Below are 25,151 nucleotides of genomic sequence, written 5' to 3' on the forward strand. Positions count from 1 at the left end.
CCTACTCGTACCTTGTGGTCATTGTAGTTCAAACATCTGCCGCTACCTACGCTATTACAGGCGAACAAACTACAACTTCCACAAATCAAATCCCACCCCGGCCTTTCAGTGAGCATACGTAATAAGGGTAAAAAAAAACACAAACACGCGTTAGTTTATTATTGTTAAATGCCCGTTTTCACTAGGCCTACGTGAGGAGCACAGGGAATGCAGCACGTTGCCTCACCAGCTGAATAAAGGATCCCATGGGTGCTTGGGAAATATCCATGACATAACAAAGGCGGGCTTATAACGTGAAACAAGGTTAGGGCTCGTAGGCAATTGCCCCGGTTTTTCTCAGACGCACGTGCACACAGAGTAGTGGATATAATCACCCTCCTAATGTGCTACACGACTTTAAACAGTTAATCACTCGTTTGGGAGAAACCATATGCGGGTGGGTACTGGGATAAGTGACAACCTGTCTGTGCTAACATAGTCGGACAATTCATAACATTACTATTCCAGGAAACGTCTCAGACGTGATTTCTTTCTAGTGTGACGCCTCGGTGGAAACTATTTCCAAGTAAACTCGCTTATGTCCTTTCCGCCGTGTTTGAGGCGGCTCGTTCCATAATCTTGTCATGCTTAAAGGGCCACTAAACTTTAAAAACGCACTAAGGCTGAATCTGTAGCCATCCCTAACTTGACAAAGTAGTTTGACCTCTGTTACCGTATTCTTCATAGCTTTATCGCCCTCTGCCATGTTAGAGGCGCTCTTTGCAATATATTTCAGTATATTTAGTAACAAGGCCCCTACTTTTACTATGTATCACTGAACGGTGCCAGTGGTACGTTATAATGTAAGGCAATTAGTATTTCAGTGTAGTGTCCCTTTAATATTGAACTGGCTTTCTCTGTTCACATTTCATGCACGCCGAGCATTCGGGCTGGAAGCTTCCTGTCCCATGTGATTGGTTGCGTCACTGTGACATCACGGAGTCTTTCTCTGCATGGGAACTAGACACCACCCTGCCGGCCGCTATTGGCTAAGAAAGGCCGAGTAAAAAAAGGGCTAGAAAGCGAGAGAGAGGCACAGTGCAGCCCTCACTGCTGTTAGACTTCACCGCAGGTTAAACGTGACTTCTAGCATTTGCTTTTTTTTTTTTAATTATTCTTATTTATGCACAACCCTTTTTTTTTAGGAACAGAAGCCCCCAGATTCCATTCATGTGCAAGATGTAGCTGTTTATCCTAAGCCGAACTATGTTATGTTTGCATTGGAGACTGTGAATATAAACAAAACACACGGAAGAAAAAAAAAAGCACAGGGCGTCGTTTTTGTTTTTTTTTCTTATGTTCACGCGAAAAAAAATCCCACGATGGTTATTTTATTAAAGGGATTTCTTGTGTGCATCGATCGCCTTTTCTTCTGACGGGGATTGGTTTCAAGGTGAATCTAGAGGAGACTAAATAAAAGACAAGAGTCGGATAGCAGCCAACCGGGGGATATACCTCCTGCTCACTTGTTTTGTCCTTGCGATTAATGTTGTAACGTGCTGTTAATTCATGAGGCAATTGTGCCCCAATCTCCAGAACAGGATGAGCAAGGAAAGGCCCAAGAGGAATATCATCCAGAAGAAATATGTAAGTATACAAAAGCCACGGAAGGTTATTGTTGCGCGTGGCACTTTCCTAAAAGGACATTTAAATGTCTCCCAGTCGGGGGAGGGTGAGGGTTAAACCGTAACTGATAGAACAATATACACTTTGACCTCAAATGACACAACTGTAAACTGTTTACTGGACAAATTGGTCTCCAGTCGTTGTTCATCTATTACACCCCGATGGACGCTGCGAGTTGTAGTTGAAGCAGCTGGAGGGCAGCAGGTTGGGCCAGCCTTGCACAAACTGCCCTCTCTCCCCCCATGTGGCCAGTATTCATGGCTAACCTTTGGAGGGTTTCTCCTTGGTTATGGCGATGGTTAAGGGGGTCATATCAGATCTAATTTGTCCTGGTGCGATGAAGAACAGGAGAGGATCATGTTACAATGTATGGCTTGTTTGTGTTGGGGTGGCTTTTATTAATGAGCCGCAGGATTAAGTTTTAAATGGCCTGGTTGGTTTCCCCACTCTTTTGTTCGCATCCGGTGCGCTAGTAGCGAGCAGTGTGTCTACATACTGTGTCTGTGTGTGTGTGTGTGTGTGTGTGTGTACATAAGAGCGAGCAGTGTGTGTACATACTATGTCTGTATATAAGAGCGAGCAGTGTGTGGACATAAGAAGCTTTCCGCGAGTTACATTGTGGCACAGCTGCAAATGGCACCGGGGCCTGTAATTGTGTTGGCTTGGCTACTGGAAGGAAAGAGCGAGCTAAAGTTGCCTCCCTTTTGTGCAGGATTACCGGTGGCACATCCATGCTCTGCTTCTTTTTTTCATAGAAAGACTAAACGCTATTGTTTGGATTCGCGGAACTTAAAAGTCACCGCATTGCAGAGGAACATTTCTTGCATGTGGAGACTGAAGTTCCGATAGGTTGGACTCTTTTGTTCACCTTTGACGCTTTCTGAGCGAGGGTTGTGATGTTGATGCACAGCTGGAAGCCGCAGTCCTCTCACTGGCTGCTGGGAGTTGTAGTTGTAACAATAGCCACAGCGCCGCGGACTGGGCAGCCTTCAAAACAAACTTGCATTTATTTAGCCTACTTCTCCCCTCCTCTTCTCGCCCCCCGGTCTCTGTTCGTGCCACCCTACATGGAATCGTGTCGCAGAAATTCTGCCTGGCAACATCTCAACTCCCCCCTAAGTGGTGGGGGTGGTGTTTATTTGGAGAGGGAGAGGAGGGGCGCACGAATGTACACTTGATGTGCAAATCTGCACCGAGCACACTGTGGCAGCACGATCGCAGCCCATAAATCCGCTCCCCCTCCCTATAAGAATGACTGTCGTCAGCTTCCCCGGTTACTTCACTTTCTGCCTCCTAGGAATCATTTGGTTTGATGCGAGCAACAGGTCCCACGGGCTAGACAACCACAGTCATCAGACACTGCTCGCCGTGACGTCATACTGGCCATCTAAACCACTACATGCTTCGATGACTCCCTGACGTCACGCACTCTGCCTAACAGAGAAAGCAGAGATGGGAGGAGTTATGGGCGGGTCGTCTCATTTTTGCCCTGTGTGTTCAATGGAAGGGCAACGTCACAGAGACATGGGAGGTTTCAGCTTTATGTTGGTATTCGGTATCGCTTGTCATGCTCTCTATTGTATACTCAGCACACAGGTGGCATCATGCTAAGTGCTCTGCTCATACAGAGACTAGATAAAGTGTAATGAGCTGCTGCACATCTAATATACCACTGTGGTTGTCATGTCCTCCCTTACAAACCTTTGCATCTTCCATGGCTTGTCTTGCCAGTCATCATGATGTATAGTAACACTGCACATGTTTATTCCACATACTTTAAAACGATTTGGTGGATAGGATCATATTCAGTTTTAGTCAACTTTACCACCATTGAGGGCTGCTTTAAAAGTTCAGCTTCAGCAAGAGTAGTAGCAGTCGTGGTTAGCTGTGCCTTTCCTCCCTTTTGTGTGTTAACTTAAATGAAAAATAAAGTGCATATGTTTGGGGTTTTTCCCCCTCTAGTAAGCAATGTGCTTCAGTACTACTTTGTCACTAACACCCTCCAACAAAGTAGCTTTTGCTCCCCACAACATAGAGTGAAATGGTATAAACCAAAATAAAAGTGAAAAATAAACTTCGCAAATTATATGCCGTTATGATGATGTCACGGAATAATAAGCATTTCTGCCAACATTAACACCTCACTTCGGTGTTCTTAACTAGGGATGCACCAAATCCACTATTTTGGATTGGCCTAACCCGAACCCTTCACAAAAAATGCGGCCGAATACCGAACCGCATTTGCAAATTAGGGTTCAGATTCTGTTCGACCGGGCAGAAGGATTCGGCCGAATCCAAATCCTGCTGAAAAAGGCAGAATCCTGGATTAGGTACATCCCTATTCTCATAATAAAAGTGAAAAAAAAACTTCCCAAATGATATCCCGTTATGATGATGTCACGGAATATTAAGCATTTCTGCCAACATTAACACCTCACTTAGGTGTTCTTAACTAGGGATGCACCAAATCCTGAATGCTTTAAAAATTTGGCCAAACACCGAAATGCATTTGCAAATTAGGGTTCAGATTCTGGTCGTCCGGGCAGAAGGATTTGACCGATCCTGCTGAAAGAGGCAGAATCCTTTATTAGGTACATCCCTATTCTCAACAAAGATCCCAGTGTTGACTACAATATACATTGTTAAAGAGAATACTCTTTATTGAGCTCTTCCTGGTTTATAGAATTTTGAAGTCATTTTGGTGGTTTTTTTTTATAATGTAAGTTTTTGTGGATAGGTTCCATCATAAAACCTGGAACAAACTATACAAGGCAGCAATCTTTCTTAGGCAGAATAATTGTTTCAAGCCCTATACGAGAAATGGCATTATATCCTCCAAATGTGGGCATGGACAGGCAGATACCATTTTTTGCCGGTGGTAGCTATCTCTACATTAGTTGCTTTTAAGTGGCATCAGTAATTCTCATATCTATCTCTGGTATTTATTGGCACTTACAAGATCAATGGGTTGTTCTTCAGACTTATACAGTCTTTGGACTGTTCAGGTGTTTCATTCACCAGTGGGTATGCATAGTTTTAATGGAACTTTAACTTCCTGTGTTCAAAGGGTGCTTGTAAATAAAAGTTAGATTGCCAGTTCTGTAGATTCCTAATTTTTAGGTTCCTGTTTATTATTGCTGATCTGCAGCTCCGTGGAGTTGTATTAACTATATCCATCTCTTCATAACGTGACTTCTGCTAAGAGCTAAACTGGCATCTTAATTACTGTCTGGTGTATTTTCAAGGATGTACCTTATTCCCTTTTTAAAGGTAGAAGTATTCCTGCTAAAGCACTTGATAATGGGCTTAAGTGCTATCCTAGAACTTGGTCCCATCTCCATTTCTGATGTTCATCTAGGAATCAAGAAGCCATTTGTTAGTCTGGTCAAATGCATATTGTTTTTTCTTTAGTTCACATGTCTGCTTGCAATAGATTCCAGTTAAAATTTATCTTCAGGTTAGTCTTTTTAATATCTGCTGTGTTTTATGTTCGTATGATCGAAAAGTAGCTCAATGCAGTGTAACAAACTGCGTCCTTGCCTGCTAGAACATTCTTTATTAGGCTTGCAGGTTTCGATACACAGGCACGCTTTAGAGCTATGGCACACAATGCTACTTGTTTGTAGCCAGCTACCTTGCTACAAAATGCCAGAAAATACAGGCAATCAGAGATTTATTTCTGTTAAAACACATGCAGTATCTTAGCAGAGACAATTATCCCTATTGTCTGTTTTGTACCATCAACAAGTAGCTCTGTGTATCATTGCCCTTAGGGTCATGGCTGACGGGTGATTGACGAGCCGACCGATATCCAAGTATTCTGCCGATATCGGTCAGCTCGTTTCCCACCATACACACGCCGAATATCGTACAGAAATTTGTTTCGTACCATATTATCTGTGCGTCTATGGCCACCTTTAGAGTTGCAGCAGCTATAGGATTCTTAAGGCAATTCATATAAAAAAAGACAAGACTTGGACTAGAATACTGCACAGGTTTTGATATCTAATCTCACTATTGGTGACCAGTATGCCTCATGCCATGTGCAACAACTAAAAGAAAGCTTAAGCATATAAGCACCTTTAAAACAGTGACAAATATTTGGCAATAGATGCTGTGGAATAGAGTTGGCTAGTGTTATTTAGATATTACTGATGTTGGAAAAGTGTGAGATCTTTTTAACAAATGAGGTCTGGCTTACGTGTCTGATACACATTTGACTTTTGTTACCTAAATGTAGTTACTATTAATGCTGAGAACTCAAGGCCTACAAGCTAGTTAGGATTTCCCACTGAGCACTAAATAAAACATTTACCATCGGATTTTTTTAGCCAAGGTTTCTTTTACATGGCATGTATTTTCAGACTGTTTTCACCATCATACTTTAGTATATATTAGTAATCTGTCTTGCTCAAGATTATATGAGTTTGTATTATAGAGTAGCTGATGCTTTTCAATGTTCTTAAAATGTACACGTGTGCTTTTAACCCTCTCTTTTAAGCCATCATACGCACACTGTGCTAAGCAGACTGTCTGGGAATTGTCCCTTTCTTTTATAAAGTCTTTTTCACTGTTGGTTGCCATTTGCATTTGACTCTCTGCCAATCTTTTTGCGTATGCCAAGAACTGACATAAAGGGAGCAATATGCCAGGAAGATAAAATAAAGAGCTGTTACAGTGGACATTTTTTCCATACCTATACTGATTTTGTCCCTGTATGCTTGTTTTCAATTAAGAGTGATGTTTAATTTCTGTTATTAGTAATGAGAGTATGATTTATTGGGTTATATCCTTGCATACAAAGCTCTAAGGGAAATATATACCACATGGCAACATTGTTTACAGTTGTAGTTAATAAGTAATTTCATAGGTTCCTTAGTTAACATTACCAGCCATTGTGGGAGTATTCAAAAGCAGCTCCTCTGTGACAACAAGCAGATTAAAGGAAAAAATGATACATTAATCCTTTAAACAACAAATAAAAAAAGGAAAACAAACCTTTCATTTTGCATCCATTAACCTCTCGTGTTTTTCAGTGAATTTCAATGTAAGTACATCATCTTGATATTTTACTTGTGTGTAGATGTAGACTAACAAATTTATAGAATGAATATTTTGAGTAATGCAAAAGGAGCACAGCAGCCTACTTCTGCTTATTCTTTATTTGTTCTGAAATTAAATGAGAGCCACACCCCTTCAGTTAACTCTTTCAGTTCTCTTAACACAGCTAACACAGCTGTTATTGCTGACACCACAACTATTCTTTTTGGTGCATTTTTTTAATTGCTTTAGTTATCACTTATATATACAGAATGGATCTTACAGGCCAATGTACCGGCTATATTACACTTACATTCATACTATTTCTCTCTGGATCAGGATCCAATTAACACTCATGTACATTTTTGGAATGTAGGAGGACCCCCCCACATGGGGAGAACATACAAACTCCTTGCACATTGTGACCTGGCTGAGATTGAATCTAGAAAAAGACCCCACCTCCACAAGGCAGCAATGCCACCGGTTTACCAATATAGATGAAAGACGAGCTCATCCTTCAGACATTCAAATAGTAAAGTAAAAATTGTCAGTCCTTGCCCAGCCGATGAATTGTGCATGTTATTATTAGGCTTGTGTGCGGTGGCTTGGCTTGCCATAGAAAAAACTTTGCTTCCTATAAATAGTTCATGTGCTGATGTTGCTTTCAGAGGCAGTTTAAACTTGGCAGAGAGTATTCCAGCTGAGGAAATTTGCTGTTAGTAGGGGCGTCCAGATACTTTTAGCCATATTATGCATACCTTTGGCCATATAACATCGTAATATATTTGTTATTTAAAGGGCACACTCAACTTAAGTTCCATGTATACACTGGGTGATTGTACTGCCACCGACCTACAATACGATACTTCACAATATGCAGTTGTTTAAGCTGAAAGGATACAATTTAAGGTCTGGTAATTAGCCATATTGGCTAACTCTATAGCCCTGTTTGTGCTCTGCTTAAAGGACCAGTAACATCCAAAAAATTTTTTAAACAAATTGTTAGTATACATCGAAAAAAAACCGAAGACAAATTAAACTTTAAAATTGCAAAGCCTTTATTAAGAAATAACTTACCGAAACTCGGTTTCCGCTCCTCTTCAGAAAAGGCAACAGGGCGACGATCAATCAATTTCTTCTCCCATATTCTACTGAAAGCATGTGAGTGTTCATGTACCGTAAGCAGCTGCCACAGAGGAAGGCGATGTCAGCGGGCTCCCATTTGGCTCCACATTAGCTCCCAGGTGTCCAACGGCAGCAGTAGCACCGGCAGCACAGGAGGAGGTATCGGCACCGGTTCGGCCTTGGCTCACCCTGCAGGCTGCACGTTCTCCCGTTTCTGGAGGGGTGCCAGAGCCCCGGGGATGTTACTAAAGTGCCCGCGGTGGTGAGAGGAAGGGCAATTACTGGGGCAACTACAGGCGCAGGAGGAGAATGAAGAGAACCTTCCGACCCCTTTTGACCACTTCCAAGCTGGAAAGAGACTCTTTGGCAGAGACACGTACGGCTACCTGTCCCACTAAGTACCTGCAGTCCAGCTTCATGAACAACTTGTGGCCCTCACCCAGCTACCAGCCCCGATGTCCTACACCTCGTACCAGATGGCCGGGTGCAACATCAGTCTGGTCAACGTCAAGGGACTCTCCGCCTCGTCCTCCTACAGCCCCTACTCAAGGGTGCAAAGCATGTCACTGCTCAGCATGGTCAACTCATACAACGGAATGACCCACCACCACCCGCATGCCCACCATGCCCAGCAGCTGAGCACGGCCAGCCCTGTGTCCGCACCCCTGGCTCCCCTAACTGAGTGCAATTCACCTTTGCCAGGCAACCCCCGACCTGTCCCCACCCAAGTACCTGCAGTCCAGCTTCATGAACAACTCGTGGCCCCTCACCCAACTGCCTGATCATGGGAGAGAGGTTGGGGGGTTGCCTGGCAACCTGGTCCTTTTTCTTTCACCGTTATTTCTTTGTTCACTTTACACTTCACTTTTTCATTGTTACTCAATCGGTGGTCCACAAATTTACTGGAGAAGAATTTCGAACAATCCCTTCAAGTTATTATGAAGAATTAAAGCATGCTAGGAGTGGGTTGCCAAAACAAAAAAAAGTCGACACAAGAAAAAACGCCCATTGGCTTGGATGCATTTGGAGTGAGAAAAAGTTGTGCACATCAAAAATAATAGTCGCCCATTGACTTCAATGCGTTTGGCACATTTTTCAGCAGGTTCACAAATTTTCTGGCGAAATGGGACAGAACTGTTGGCATGCACCACTTAAAGGCCTGTGTTCTTCAGAAAGACTAATATAGTTTATATAAATATGCTGCTATGAAGCCATGGGGGCAGCTATTCAAGCTGAAAAAAAAGAAAAGAAAAGGCACAAGTTACATAGCAGATAACAGATAATCCCTGTCCAATACAATTGTGTTTTAAATGGTATCTGCTATTTAACTTGTGCCTTTTTTCAATCGTTAATGGCTGCCCCCATGGCTACACAGCAGCTTGTTTATATAAACTATAGTAGTTTTTCTGAAGCAAACACACAAATTTTACCAGTGTAGAGCAACAGTACATTTTATTTTAATTACTTTGATATACTTTCGGTTTTTGGTGTTGCTGTTCCTTTAAATGCAGAGACAGCCATTTTATGTTGACTTATACCTGTTCAATAAGCATTCACATAGAGCGGGAAATATTTATTAAAAGGTAAAATTAGAGCTAATGAGGAAATTTATGGTGGTTATTTGTCAAAGGTTGACGCAAATGTTCACATTAACCCTTGTTTAATCTGCCCTTAAAATATTGTAAAAGCTCTATTTTTATCTTTTGATAAATATAAATCTACATTAAAAGTTACCTATTGGTCACGTTGATTGTTTTTCACTGATTTGTGATTTTGTAAGTAATTGTTACTTGAAGTTCCTAAACCTGACTGTTTTGCCAACATGACTGTCTCTTCTCAACTCAGCCTGTCAGTTAGAGCTTCTAATGCTAACAGATTACTGCTGCACAATTATGGCAGCCCCCTCATACAGGAAGATTGGGCTAAGAAAGATAATGTAAAAGCATCAGGCAAATACTTTTATGGAAAAATTATAAATAGCATTCAAAGACAATGTTATGGTAGATATAAAAAAATGTTATTTACTGATGTCAGTATCTCTCAAATAATTTTAATCAACATTCAATTAAGGGCAGATTTATTAATTCCAAGTGTATAAATGCAATTGAAAAAATACATTTCCTTGCATTTACTATTTTTTATTGTGTACTTCTCAAGTGGGAAAAAGTGGGATAATACTGTAGCAACTAGGGTGTTAATTGTGTAAATCACAACATTTTCTTTGTTGCCACTGACAAAACATGACAATTGTTCATGAATGTGAAAAAAATAATAATGTAAGATGAAAATGCCAAGTAGTAAAACAAAAGGAGGTTTTTATAATGTTTTGATAAATCGTCCAGTGGGTTGCACTAATAAAGAGGTAATTCACCTTTACATTAACATTTAATAAGTTTTGTTCTTTTCAATTTTTTAATATTTTTGAATTGCTAGTGCCAAAAAACTTTTACTATGTGTGACTACAGTTTTATTGTTACTTTTTATTGCTTATCTTGCTCTTCGGGCATTCTTCTTTTCATCTTCTGGTCTCTCATTCAAATGACTGCCCAGTTACTAGGGTAATTTGCACCCTAGCAGCCAAATAGCTCAAATTTGCCAAACTGTTTAACAATAACCTAAATTGTTCAATAGCTATAAAAAAATAAAAAATTGTAGACCAATCGTAAATACCAGTAGTTAGAAATGTGCTTTTGGACTGTTGATAAATATGTTTTGTAACAAGTTCAATTCTGCCCAGTTGACTGAGGAGGGTTTTATTTAGCTAACCGATGGTGATAAGTAATGTTCTGCCATAAACGCCATAGCTTTTACTTTAAAAAATGTAATGTTTTACCAACTGAGTCACATTGACTTCAACACCAACGTATATTTAGACATTTCGTTTACCACTCTGAAGGAGAATTAGCATGGGTGACAAATGGCCTGCTTGCTATATCACCCTTCTAGGACAGAAATAAATATGTGAGAACAACTAACTTTAAAGCCTGGAAAAATCACCAGTCTTACTGAGAAACCAACAAAATGAATACAATGAATAATTTGTGTGATGGTTGTTTTATTGAGTCCATTTTTAGATACAGTAGAAGCAAGCTGTAAGTGTATAGAGAATGATAAATAATTAACTTAAACTGACATTGAGAGGAGAAGCATTTCTTTGCATGTGATCTTTTGGGCTGTGGATCAGTACATTAATTTCTTGTATTTGTGTAACATTGAGGGGGTTGTTTATCAAAGGTCAAGTTTGTGAGGTTTTTTTTTTCTACCTCGAATAAACTGAAAACTCAAATGCTTGCTTATTTATGAAAAAACCTGAATGTAAAAAACTCGAATCAATGCAATCTGGAGGGGTGGAGGTGAAACTCGAATACTCAAATTGATTGAGTTATTGATAAAAAAACCCTGAATAGCTTGAATTGAATTGAGTTTTTAAGGTCAAACCACTTTAAAAAAAAAAAAACGAAGATCATGAAGGCTATAAACATCTTCAAATGGTTCAAGGGACTTCTGCCAATGACTTCTACATGACCTAGACAGGTTTTCAGATTCAAGCTTTTTGCGGCTTTGGGGCATAACAAAATATAGAAAAATTCAGGGTTTTTATTTATCCAAAATAATTAGTTTTTACTGAAACTACCCACAAAAACTTTGAATTTTTAAGGGAAAATCCTCAACCTTTGATAAAAAAAACCCCGTAAGTTAGATTCTGAGAGGTAGGGCAATGCATGTGTCTTTGTAACAATATTTAGTTATCCCTGCTAAACACTTTCTACTAAAGTTAATATAGTAGTGAACTTCATCTTTAAGGATTTTTTTTTTTTTGTTAAAAGCGTGGATGGGAGTTGGGTTGACTGTTTTAAAGGTAAACTGTCATGGGAAAAGGTTTTTCATAACGCATCAGTTAATAGTGCTGCTCCAGCTTTTTTATGTTTAATACTGAAATCTGACATGGGGCTGTTTTAAATTGTCTATTGTCTGTTTCCCAGCTGCCCCAATCATGTGACTTGTGCTCTGATAAACTTCAGTCATTCTTTACTGCTGTACTGCAAATTGAAGTATCACCACCACCCCCATAACAGCTCCCTGGTAGATCTAAGAACAGCACTGAAAAGTATAAATCCAGGTCCCACTGAGACACATTGTTACATTGTAGCAAAGAAAGCAATTCCAACCTAAAATGCTGGCTCTTTCTGAAAGCACATGAACAGGCAAAATTACCTGAGATGGCTGCCTACACACTAATATTACAAGTAAAAAAAAATTCACTTGTTGGTTCAGGAATTACATTTTATATTGTACAGTGAGTTATTTGCAGTGTAAACGGTGTAATTTAGAAATAACAACCATAAAAACCATGACAGAATCCCCCTAAATTCAAGTCTTACTAAATACACCTTAAAAGTCAAGCTTTTTGGTGTGTATAATACCCCCATTTTTTTTCCAATCTTTTCCTTCTTTTCTTCTTTGCCTAGGCCCCCTTTCTTGCACTGCATTTCTTTAGATAATGTTTTGCAGTGTTTCTGTGGCTTAGGATATCTTTATTTCATTCACAATTCCTTCACTTAAAGAACAATATTGCAATAAAGCAGAAATTGGCATGTGTCAAATTTGTTGTACCATGAGAAGTGAACCATCCTGTAGGATTTTGTAACCTGACAGACATTGGTCATAAAGATGCCTATAAATCTCAGTCAGGGGGGACTGAGTTGCAGCACTTACCAAACGCTGTATTGGCAACTTTAGGCCTTAAAGGAGACATATTATGTAAAAAACAAGGATGTGCTGTCAAAAGGGAATCACAGAACCCAGCATTCAGAAAAAAACTATTGTTCTATAATAGTCTAAAATGTTATTGTTTGTTTTTATTATCTTTCTGTTCAAGCCCTCTCCTATCCATATTCCTGTCTCTCATTCATATAACTGCTTAGTTGCTAAGGTTAATTAAGACCTAGGCACACGATAGCTGTTGAAATTTCAAATATCTGAACCAAAAGTTAAACAATTCAAAAACCAAAAAATATAAGACTCGCTGCAGATTGTTTCAGAATATCCCTGCCTACATCATGCTAAAAGTTAATTTACTGTTGAAGAACCCATTTATGTAAGCATTCCATAGAGGTGAATGAGGATGTGCTTCTCGTACTGAACATTGGGATGGATCCAGCAGCTGTCAGCGAATGGCTCTTAACCTTCTGTGTGCGTGTATCCAGATATAAGATATCACCTGTCTGCTGATAATACAACTGCTCCCAACCTCTGACAAGCTCATAAAAGACAGATTCTGGCACAGATATGACTTGTTTTGAATAATTTGGCTGCAAATGGGTTGCAATATAACAATTATTGCTCATGTATGAAAACATTCCCATTTATTTTTTTTCCTTCTTTCTACCACTCCTATTTGCATTTCTCCTACATCTGAATCAAACATTTTGTACACTGGACTGTTTTGAATTCTTTCGAGCCAAAAGTTTTGGGGGGCTTTGCCAAGTTGCCATATTGCATCCTATTGAAATTTTGTGAAAGCATTTGTCAGTTCAAAACATACATCGAATTTTGCAACCAAAATAGCTTGATGTGCCATTGTCCTTATTAATTGCAATCTAAAATAGTGCTACTGACTGTATTTATTTTTCAGCTTTGTTGCATTGTGCTTCATATCCTACATAAAATCATGATATTTTACCCTTCCATATTATTTAATAGTGCCCCCATACTGCTATACTTGTCTCCGTTCTTCATAACTAAATAATAATAATAAAAGTCAGGGCCGGGTTGGCTTTCCGTGCTCATGCTCCACCTTGGGGATGACAGCAGGGAAGGCTATGACAAGATGTACTGTTGCAACACATGGCGCCCACCAACCTAGATGTGCAACACAAAGACCTTCATGTTTAAAAGTGGCTTTGCTTCTCTTTTCACGTGAAGGCTTTGTCTCATAAGATAAAATGCATAGTATACATTTTTTATCATTATGATCGGCCTGTGCAAATAAGTAGGACTTTAGAAGGGGCTTACAGGTCTGTAGTATAAATCTGTTTAGCATAGCTGTTCTTTGCTGGCTTGTTCTAAACAATGGGGGGACAATAAGACCATAAAGGCGAAAAATGCAATGCCTGTACCAAGAGGGAGGGAATTATCTGTTTGCTAAACAACTGATTTAAGCATTTACAAAAGAGCAGGTCGATATTACAGTATATTTATCAGTATGGCTTTTTATATATAACATACTAATAATACACATATAAAAGATACTTCGTGATACTTTTTTCGGTCTCTGCTCATATAGATATTCAACTGATTGGAACAGTAACATTGCTACTTTTTTCTGTAATTGAGATCTTTTTTTTTTTTTTTTTAGATAAACTTTTCTTGAAAAAACTCTAAAATACCTTCCAGTGCATAATTTTTGTAGAGCAAGGGGGCCAGTGGGCTTCAGTTGACAATGCTTCTTGTGCTGCATTGTGTAAAGTGGTCTTCTGTTAAGGTCCAGCTGGGCTGCACGCTGAATTCATTGCTCTGTGGTGGGATCACCACAGCTGCTGAAGAGCCTTTACAAATGCAAAAAAGCTGTCAGTGTTTGTTTCATCAGTGGCACACGTGATGAGGCCAAGTTGAGGAATCCATGGCATTATGCAGCGAGTGTGCTGGAAAACAGATTGCATTCTGAATTTGTGCTCAAGCACTTCATTGCTTGGCTTTGTCACTTATCGAAGTTTGCATGTTTCCTTTATATCCTGATGCTGTGATGCTACAATTTGAAGGCAAAATGTCAAATTTTAAATGCCTGTACCTTTAAAGGATTTACAGTGAATTAAACCATACTTTTTATTTTTAAAAATTCTATATAAAATTAAAAGATGACCTTATGATTGGCACATCCTGCATGCTTCGCTGGATTTAGACAGGGATTGGACTTGTTTTAAAAATGAAATGCAGTGAGTTCCATATGTGTCCATAGCAGTAAGAGCAAGGGCCATCCTGCAAACTTGAAGAGATAAATAGAAACTCTGATTTAGGTTTGATTCCAGGGTCAGAGGGCATGAAAGCAAGCTGTCTGGTTACATAGGCAGGATCCAACAGTTTGCTCCCCAATCCCTTAACATGTTTCTGTTAATATTCCGTATGGGTGAATAATTTTTAATTTTTTTTCTGTAAGTTTTAGCAAACTTTTAAATGTTATCAAGTTGTAATCATAATATTTCGGCTGCAAAAGAAAACTGTTTCCAGTTTTGGGATTTCTCTTATGTAGCAACAAAACAACTTGTATTGCCTTCGAGCAAAGCCATATTAAGTTGTGAGCAACCTACCCAAAACATATTTGCTTTTTTTTCTGTTTATACAGAAGATTCTTGTACTTTTGTACTTGCCACTTGTCTTTGGAACAGTTTTGGAAACAAAAAGTTTTTGTAATCATTGGTGCATAGTCTTAACAGTTCTATTCTGCTATTGTTTTAGGCTGAAGGGCACAGCACCTATACTGATTAAAGCAAGTATAAGGTCTGATGAGCTGTGCTTAATCTATAATTTTCTTGCTGTAGATTTTTGTTTGTTCTGCATTTCTTTCCTGCCAACTCCTAGTCTGTGCAACTTTTAAAGGTCTTATGTAACAGAAGCAGCCTCCTTGATTTGCTTTACTGTAAGCTCATTGTATGTGCGAAGGAAGTCGAAGAAAAATTGCTGTGCTTGCCATGATGTTTTGGCAGGAATAACTCATGGCTTAATTACCTGATCTATATTATATATATTATTCCTATATATAATATTCTTACAAATATATGATCTATTGTCTGGAATGTCTGGGCCTGAGGTTTTCCCCAAAAGGGGTCTTTACAAAATTTGAAAAATAATTTGTTACTACTACTAAAATAACATTTACATTAATAAAACCCAATAGTATTGTTTTGCTGCCAACACAAATTTTATGTGATTTTGGTTACTATCAAGTGAAAGGTGCTATTCTACTATTATGAGGGAAATCAGCCAAAAACAGGAATTTGTGTAATCCAGTTTGAAGAAAGGGACCAATTTTAAAGGGAATTTATAGCCCTTTTTTTGACATGAGTTCATTCATTTCAAACATCCCTTCGGTTCACAGTGTAATACAACTTCTCCTCATCTTGTTTCACTGTGAAATTATGGATTTTGGGGCTTAAAGTCTTTCTGCCTTCTATAGTGGATTGTGTACAGGTTCTCTTGGAAGCAGCAGGAATTTCAAGTCCATCACTTCACAATGGTACAAGGTGAGTCATGGTTGCATTACATTGTTAACTTAAAGTGATCCTGTCATCGGAAAACATGTTTTTTTCAAAACACATCAGTTAATAGGGCTACTCCAGCAGAATTCTGCACTGAAATCCATTTCTCAAAAGCGCAAACAGATTTTTTTTATATTCAATTTTGAAATCTGACATGGGGCTAGACATTTTGTCAATTTCCCAGCTGCCCCTGGTCATGTGACTTGTGCCTGCACTTTAGGAGAGAAATGCTTTCTGCCAGGCTGCTGTTTTTCCTTCTCAATGTAACTGAATGTGTCTCAGGGGGACATGGGTTTTACTATTGAGTGTTGATCTACCAGGCAGCTGTTATCTTTTGTTAGGGAGCTGTTATCTGGTTACCTTCCCATAGTTTTTGTGGTTGGCTGCGGGAGGGTTAAGGGAGGGGGTGATAACACTCCAACTTGCAGTACAGCAGTAAAAAGTAGTGATGGGCGAATTTGCGCCGTTCTGTTTCGCCGAAAAATTAGCGAAATTCGCAAAACGGCGCCGGCTAATTTTTGCCGCGAATTTTCGCTGGCGTTTCGCGAATTTATTCGCTGGCGGCGAAACGCACAAATTCGCCGCAAATTCGCGCCTGGCGAATAAATTCGCCCATCACTAGTAAAGAGTGATTGAAGTTTATCAGAGCACAAGTCACATGACTTGGGGCAGCTGGGAAATTGGCAATATGTCTAGCCCCATGTCAGATTTCAAAATTGAATAAAAAAAAAATGTTTCCTCTCTTGAGAAATGGATTTCAGTGCAGAATTCTGCTGAGGCAGCACTATTAACTGATTCATTTTGAAAAAAATTTTTTTTCCCCATGACAGTATCCCTTTAAGGGGGTGGGTAGTCATGCCTGTGAACAGAGAGAGAGTCTACCATGGTTTCCTTTTATTAAGTGGCATCTAGGATTGCCACATTTTGCCATTAGCAGTATCAGCTTGCAAAGAGAAGGGGCTGGGCGATAATACAGATGCCAGTCTAGAAAGGGGAGGATGTGTCCTACAGCTGAGCTTGAGTAGGAATGGTTAGAAAACTATTGGGGGTTAGAGTGGGGAGAGTTAGTTTGGGGGGGGAATTGGGACTGGCTGGGGATCACAAATTACATTGCTGGTAAATTGTAATGCTGGCTGCTGCTTTAGATGGTATTTTACCAGCCAGGTTGCAACCCTAGTGGCATCAGTTATGCCTGTGTCAACACCGTCAAGTGTATCGATCTTAAAGGAAACAACTCTGCTGCCTGAAGGGTTCTTCCGTTCACATGTTTCACCCTGCGCTCTGCAGTTTTAAATATCAAGTCAATAATTATACAGTGAGGAATCTGCTTCCTGTATTTCAGTTGGCAAAATGTATTTATGCAGCTGCTGTGGCTTCCTCTACGTCTCTGCTTTTATTTAAAGGAACAACTGTAAATCTTTCCATAAAGTTCTCAGATTTTTTATTTCATCTTCAGCCAGCATTTTTCTTTCATTTTTTTGCATTCAAGATTTGACTTTCAGTGTGATAAAGAAAACACATTTTCACTCTTCTAATAAAACAAGTGGCTTATAATGGTCTGTTGCAGGTCTGAACTTAGATTCAAAATAGGACCAGGCATTTTAAGTACACAGAGGCCCACACAGCCACCCACAGGCCCAATAAACAGCCCCTCTGTAATTTGACAGAAACTAAAGATGACCTATCTGAGGCCCGGACTGTTTTATTTCTCACGTGTTTTGTATGATAAAGGTGTTATCGCACTAGTATAACATTTCTACTTACTGCTGCAATTCTTTGTATACAGAGCAACAGTACTGTGTGCTTTTATGATGAGAGAATGCAAAATTAAGTATTACATTTTATTTATAAAGGGAACCTGTCATCCAGACATAAAAACATAAGAAGCTGTATGATAAAAGCCCTTTTTCAAATTGAACACAAAACCCAAATTTTTATTAAATTAGAGATGCACCAAATATACTACTTTGGATTCAACCGAACCCCCCAATCCTTTGTGAAAGATTCGGCCGAATACAGAACCGAATCCTAATTTGCAAAAACTTGTTTTACTTACTTGTTTTGTGACAAAAAGTCACTCAATTTTCCTCCCGTCCCTAACTTGCATATGCGGATTCGGTTCGGCCGGGCACAAGGATTCGGCCGAATCCTGCTGAAAAAGGCCGAATCCGAACCGAATCCTGGATTCGATGCATCCCTATATTAAATAGGGATGCAGGGAATCCACTATTTTGGAAAATACGTAACTCCCGAATCCTTTGTGAAAGATTCAGCCGAATGTCAAACTGAATCCAAACCCTAATTTGCATATGAAAAAGGCTGAATACCGAACCGAATTCTGGATTTGGTGCATCCCTATTATTAAAGCATCCATCCATGTTTTAAAGGTATATAAATATATAATTTATATACTGTAAGTAAATTTGCATAACTAAATAGAAATGACTTTAGGATTAATTCTTAAGTTAACGTTCCATTTAACATGTTGACCAGAAATCCCAAACATCAGTAAAACAGAGATGCACCTAATAGTGCAAATAAAATGTTTGTGGAGAAAACTCTATTCTTTGCCATAGTGCCCTCCCCAACCCCAGGTGTGTGATATACGCTTCCACCCCAATTATCTGGCTTTCAGGCGGAGTCCTACCTATTTGCTACACCTGAAAGCCTAGCTTGAAGTGATATTAGGGGTGGAAATGTTCTTGCTGTCCTATGAACTATGGTTTTACAACTAATTAACCAATATTTCCCTATTTTGGTAACCTTGTTATTACCTGGGAAGAACCGACAACTAGTCCAAGAGGAACTCAAACTGGGAAGGTCTGACAGCCACTGCTGTACCATAGCCCCAAAGTTCTGTTAATTTCTCAGCAGAAAAAAGTCATAGCATTTTAATGCCATGTTTAAAACCTGAAGACAAATGTGCCTAAGGCTTATTATTTAGAAAATCAGTTTATCTTTAGCAATGACAAATTGCAGCAATGGTAGATGTCTTTGTCATGTGATTACTGTCCTTGCTGCCATATGTTTGCCATGTCAGGTCTAATTGTTATTTTAATGTAATTAAACAGTTTTTTGTACTTTGTTAAAGGGACAATATTCCCCTTTCCAGCACAAGTTCAACTAATAGGGCTTTTGCTGAACATACTTTTTACCTATTGTTTTAATCACCAAAACTTTGTGTGTTTTTTTGTTATTTCTTGAGCTAAACCAAGGAACAGAAGCGACCCCATTTTTGGTCCTTGCAGGGTAGATAATTATATTATCAGGATACAGGTAAACCCCCTGCATACTCTTGATACTAAAACCGTACATCATCATCAAAGGGTGATGGGAGGCTGGATGGGTACCTTTTTCACACAAGAAATAAAAAGCAGATTTTGTTTTTTTCTGTTTGAAATAATTGGTAAAAAGTATGTTTGGAACAAATCATATTAATATATATACATTATATATTACAACCATATCTGTATAACTGAAGTGTTTGATATATTTTCAATTATTTGCAACTGTTTTTGAAATATGCAAAAACCAATGTACTTGTGTTCTGTGGCCTGAGGATTTGTTCACACTCAGATCATTTGTTTGTATGAAATCCATGTGCTCTGTAATGCTCAATTGAGAGCTATATTACTGTTTAGAATTAACTAGTATTAAATTATGCCAGTGCTGTTAAATTTTTTAAATGAAGTGGGCGGATTGTTTTCTCATTACATGTGATCAAGGGTCAGATTGTATTAAAATGATGTCATACAACAAAGTCTGTGAAGCACTAAGCTGTTTAGAGGCCTTTTTGAGGGCTGTATCCAGCCCGAGGGCCTTTAACTGGGAAATCTTGAATTAGAGCATTACAACAGATTGCTAGTGAAATCATTTGCTTCAGCCTCTCTAGTCCATAAAAAAGCTAGGATTGGCAACTTTATTGTAGCTAAAATATTCCCTAAGGACTAACTCACAGAAATAGGTTTTGTTATTTTTAACATGATGGCATGTAAGAACCAATTGTCTAATCTCTGCTGAAAATATCTGGTCTAATTTTCAGCTTTTGTGAAAACAATGCAGTGAGCTTAACAGGAGCTATGAGAAGTATTTAAGGATTCTACAGGATTTTTTTAAATAATAGACAGCCTTTTGGTTCAAATTGGTGCACGTTAACTATTAAAGGACATGTAAAGCCTAAGTTGAGCATATCTTTCACACCCAAGACACATCATTTTTACTGCATATACCCCTCCATTTGACAGCGCCACCCCTTTTTCCTAAAACAGATAGCAGCTTTCTCCTGGTGGCCATTTTCCCTCTGACATCATAAGTAACATTGACATGTGCAAACAGGACATGTATGCTGTAAAGTTCATTCAATGCAGAATGCAGGTTTACACAGGTACAACATACTTTGATAAAAAGTTCTGCTCAAATTGAGCACTGTAATGGTTAAGCTGAGCTCAGGAGAGGTGGTTAGGAGAAAAAAATAGGATCATACAGCTAGAGCAGAGTTTCTATAGAAACCAGCAATGCTGTCTCTTCATTGGCTGTTAGACTCGAAGGTGTCTTTAGTAATCTGAGCTGAGAAGAACTAAGCATGCTCATTAGCCAACAGCCAAAGCAAGTTCCTAAAGGGAAGAGGCTGAGTAGGTTAGAGGAGGAGAAGGATTTCTAAGTGATTATGGGTATGACACAGCCTTACTGTTAACCTTTTAATAACCAGAGTGGCAGTTATCTAAAGATTTCAAAGAGGCTGTTCACTGATTAAATTTTTGTGGAGGGGGTTTACATGTCCTTTAAGGCTAGTGGTTCCCAGGGCTGTTAATCTGCCAATGTGCTCAATCAACTCCCTCTTCCAGTTGCACTGTCAGCCTATGAGTGTTCTCACACACACACACACGCGCGAATGTGGCACAGAAATGCATACTTTCAAATTTTTACCTGTTCCATAGGGATCAACCATGTGCTGAGGGAATCCCTAAACATTAGGGGCCAAATTTATTATGCTGTGTAAAACAAAATTCGCCAAAAAAAAAAAGTGTAAAATAAATCAATGTGTTTTATGCCATGCGAATGCCAGATTTGCCGCCATTATTTTACATTGCTTCAGACCTTTGTAAGGAAGTTCCAGCAGAAACCAATCTAAGAAATTACAGGTGAAAAAAGTATGCCATTTTTTTACTCTGTTTTTTACATGGCGAAGCCTGGTAAAATGTGGCGAATAATCCCATCCTTTTTTTACACCACATAATAACTCCCCTTTTTACTGGCCTGGAAAATAAAAATGATGACAGTGTTTTTAATATGAAAGTAATAGAGATAGTTATAGGAAGATTACTAATTTTTTGTTCCAGAAATATGGCAGCCCTAGATACTATCCTTAGCTGGCCATAGACGCAAAGATAAAGCGTTTTGTACTATTTTCAGACTGTGTATGGATTGTCCTGAAATTTTTCAGTTGTTTAGTCAGACAGGTTAAAAGATTTTCGGCTAACTACAAAATCGCTTCATGTATTGTACTACAGACATAACTTTGGTACGATTGCTGTCTGTCAATTAATGGCCAGAACATCATCTGATATATTTTAAATTAGGGATGCACCGAATCCAGGATTCGGTTCGGTATTTGGCCAGGATTCGGCCCTTTTTGAGCAGGATTAGGATTCGGCCGAATCCTTCTGCCCGGCCGGACCAAATCCTAATTTGCATATTCAAATTAGGGGCAGGGAAGGGAAATCGCATGACTGTCACAAAACAAGGAAGTATAAATATGTTTTCTCCTTTCCACCCCTAATTTGCATATGCAAATTACTATTCAGTTTGGTATTTGGCTGAATCTTTGAGAAGGATCCGGGGGTTCGGCCGAATCCAAAATAGTGGATTCGGTGCATCCCTATTTTAAATACTTTATTTAATCTGAATGGTTAAATGTAGCTTGTTACATTGAGACGAACGATCTTTCGTTGTACAAAGAATAAAATCTGCACATCTATGGCCAGCTTAATTCAAAAAGCATTCCTAGTAACAATAGAACCCAAAACTCAAAGGTTTGCTTTCTCTTCCAGTGATTTAATATGGCCATAGACATACAGATTATAGTTGAAGTCCGATTTACAATTAACCATTCAAATTAATATAAAGTAGTGAAGAGAACAAATCACACAATGCTTGGGCCATTAATTTGACAGACCGCAATCGTACAAAAGTTATGTATGACAAATAGTAGTGACAGTTCCCCATTGAAAATAGGCAATACATGCAGAGATCTTATGGGTAACCAATAAAAATATTTTATAGTAGAAAGCAGGACAAATCCAAGGTAGTAGTAGTGCAAGTGGCAAAGCAGTGTCATTTCATTTCCTTACCTGTAAATGGGTGATTGATGTTAGCCCATTTTATAATTGAGTAGCAACAATTGCAGCTTAAACACAGGAAGGTACCAATTGACACACTAATTTATCTAACTTATTTTTATGGAGTGTATTCAGTATTCTTTTAATTAAAAAATTTGTTAAAACTTAACCACAATGCACTTTAAGAGGTGAAAGGTCAAAGAATGTTTAAATACTCCCCTTGTGTTTGTTCTTGCACACGTAATAAAGGGCCTAGCCCAAAACATGTTGTGGCACAATTTTCCCCAATAAAAACACTTTGCAGTCATAGTTACTGCCTTGGATTTGTCCTGCTTTCTACTATAAAATATGACCGTGTCTTTTCCGGGTATGGACACAGGACACCCCTGCAGGAGATTCCACCCACATTCGTGAATGGTGAGCTACAGTATACTTTAATTTGTCCAATATAAATCTTTTAACATGTCCAATCGACTAAAAGACCGATCGCCATGGTACGAGAAATGTCTGGACACCCACGCACGGTCTGAAAGTCGGTTGATTAGCTTGAACATTTCACATGATATCCTTTGCCACAGGCACCACAACATAGATTATAAGATGTACAAGGCTGTTTAATAGTAAGTACTTGATCTAAGTAAACAAAGCTAAGTATGGGTGGAACAGAACATAAACAAAAACTCATGCTGGGGGTCTGTGGTAAAACTATTTAATTAAAAAAGCTGGTTTTTGCATGTTAAGAGTTCTTCTCCTCTCAGGAACTCTGCTGTCATGGTTTCCCCCGCAGGTCAAGGCAACTTCAAAGGCCAATATTACTGTTTTATGAGCATGTGCCACTTGGCTCCAGGAAACTGTATTGTCTGTGTAGCAAGTGGAGTGGAATTGCTTGGGGGTCATGTTTCAATTTTTTAATTGAGAATGGGTTTAACCTGAAAATGTGGTAATGCCTTCCTGCCTCCAGTTCCACCATTTCCTCCTGAGCTCAGAGACACAAAAAATCCCTGCAGTCTGTCATTTTAAGTTGTTTAGTTTGCTTCCAGAATATTACTAAGCAGTTTAAACAATGTAATGCTACAGTTTGCCTTTAATAGTTTGCAAAGGACTTACAAGTAAAACTTGTTACTGTGTGTTTTAGTTTTTTATGATGAAATATGATACCTTTAAACTAAATTACATTGTAAATGCATATTTATAGCTTCTTTAATCTCATTTCCCTTATATTTAGAGAGAGCAAAAAGTAAAGGAAAAAGAAAAGAAGAACTCAGAATTAGCTCTGGGAAATAAAGGGACATTCCCAATATTATAAGGGGACACGGGAGTCTTATTCAGGGCACAGTATGTAAAGTTGAATACATGGCCAGCTTAAATATGCCAGTTTGGCCAGTAATGACTAAATTAGCCAATATCTGCTTGTGTTTAATGTAAACAACTGCATTTCCAGCAGAAATCTTCTTGGAATTTTGCAGGTTATGATCAGACTTGTTGATTAATCAGTAGATCTCACAATAATTGTGCTAGTTATGTATGATCCTGTGCTGACTTTACAAAATAATTTGTTTAGTTTTTCGATAACTGCATTACTGAAGGTCTACATGGTATGCCCACCTTTCTATCGTTCATGCACAGAGCATAACCGATCAGCAGGACGTGAAAAGAATCTGCCAGTTTGGCCATAAGGTTTACCTACCTTTTCCCACTGTGCCTCCTGGTGACCAGATATGGAAATGCTCCTACCAGTGTCTCAAGATACTGTATCCGCAGGGAGCAAACAACCAAGCATTCTGTGCATTGAAATTCAGGACTTCGGTTTAAAGAAAACGTTTTTTATAAGTACTGAGGGATGTGTCAAGTCAGTATTAATTATTTTTTATTTGCTTTGGTTACTGGTCATGAATCACAGGTTTTTGACAGATGGGTAATGTCTAGGCTTAACTGTGTGTCACTGGAGCAAATTGGGGACATTGCTTAACTTTTTAATATTGAAATGTTGGGTGCTAAGTAGCTTAGCTTTTGTATTACCTTTCTACATGTAGTAAGGAAGTCAGGGATGCATATCGTTTCTCCATTGTTTGTGTGGAATTATGTGCAGTATGGCTACATCCGCTAATCTTATAAACTGTGTGCCTGTCCCCCCTGCAGGGTCTTAGCATGGCTGAGAGGGATGAAAGGTGAGGAGAATGCTATCTAGATGCTATAGAGGTCTTATAGTCTATATCTATAACTTTCTTATGATCTAAATAGGCCCAAATTCTTTAGGAGGCCCAGATTAAATGTTATACCTCACAAATGTCTTGAGATTTTTTGATTAAAACAATAAGAAAAAATTACCCCCTTTGTTTGCCCTCATGTTCAACCAGGGGTACTGCGCCAATGAGGCAAGTTGAGAAACTCACTTCAATTGGAAGTGTCCCACAAGTTACTAGGGGCAGCCGCATGTAAGGATTGCATGGCTGCCCTTTTCTACTTGTAACTACTGCATTAAAGTTATTGTCCCTTTTTTTATGCACAGGGGAATGTACTTCCTGGTACACACCTGATTGTTTCTATTTCCTTTTTGGTAAACAACAGAAGACTTATTTTTTGGGAAGGATTTTAGATATGTCCCCATGATAAAAGCCACTGTACCACAAGCAGGAAGACATCATAATTTCACTAGGATCAGGTAACACATGGCATGAGTTAAACCCTATCGGAATGGCTCATAAGCATTTACTACACTGAGGTTTGC

At 38.9% G+C, this 25,151-nt stretch overlaps 1 protein-coding gene across 1 annotated transcript in view; it reads left to right on the forward strand.

The window, feature by feature from the left end:
• Window positions 1–944: 944 nt before the first annotated feature.
• The window catches only part of jarid2.L (jumonji and AT-rich interaction domain containing 2 L homeolog), a 142,020-nt gene continuing 117,813 nt past the window's right edge, over window positions 945–25,151 (forward strand). Inside the window, exons 1-2 of the mRNA XM_018267806.2 lie at window positions 945–1,111; window positions 1,185–1,626. Of these exons, the coding sequence (XP_018123295.1) occupies window positions 1,549–1,626 (78 nt within the window). The 5' untranslated portion in view covers window positions 945–1,111; window positions 1,185–1,548. The remainder of the gene's footprint in view (window positions 1,112–1,184; window positions 1,627–25,151) is intronic.

Source organism: Xenopus laevis, chromosome 6L (genome assembly GCF_017654675.1).
Source record: "Xenopus laevis strain J_2021 chromosome 6L, Xenopus_laevis_v10.1, whole genome shotgun sequence".
In the NCBI taxonomy this organism is placed as follows: domain Eukaryota; kingdom Metazoa; phylum Chordata; class Amphibia; order Anura; family Pipidae; genus Xenopus; species Xenopus laevis.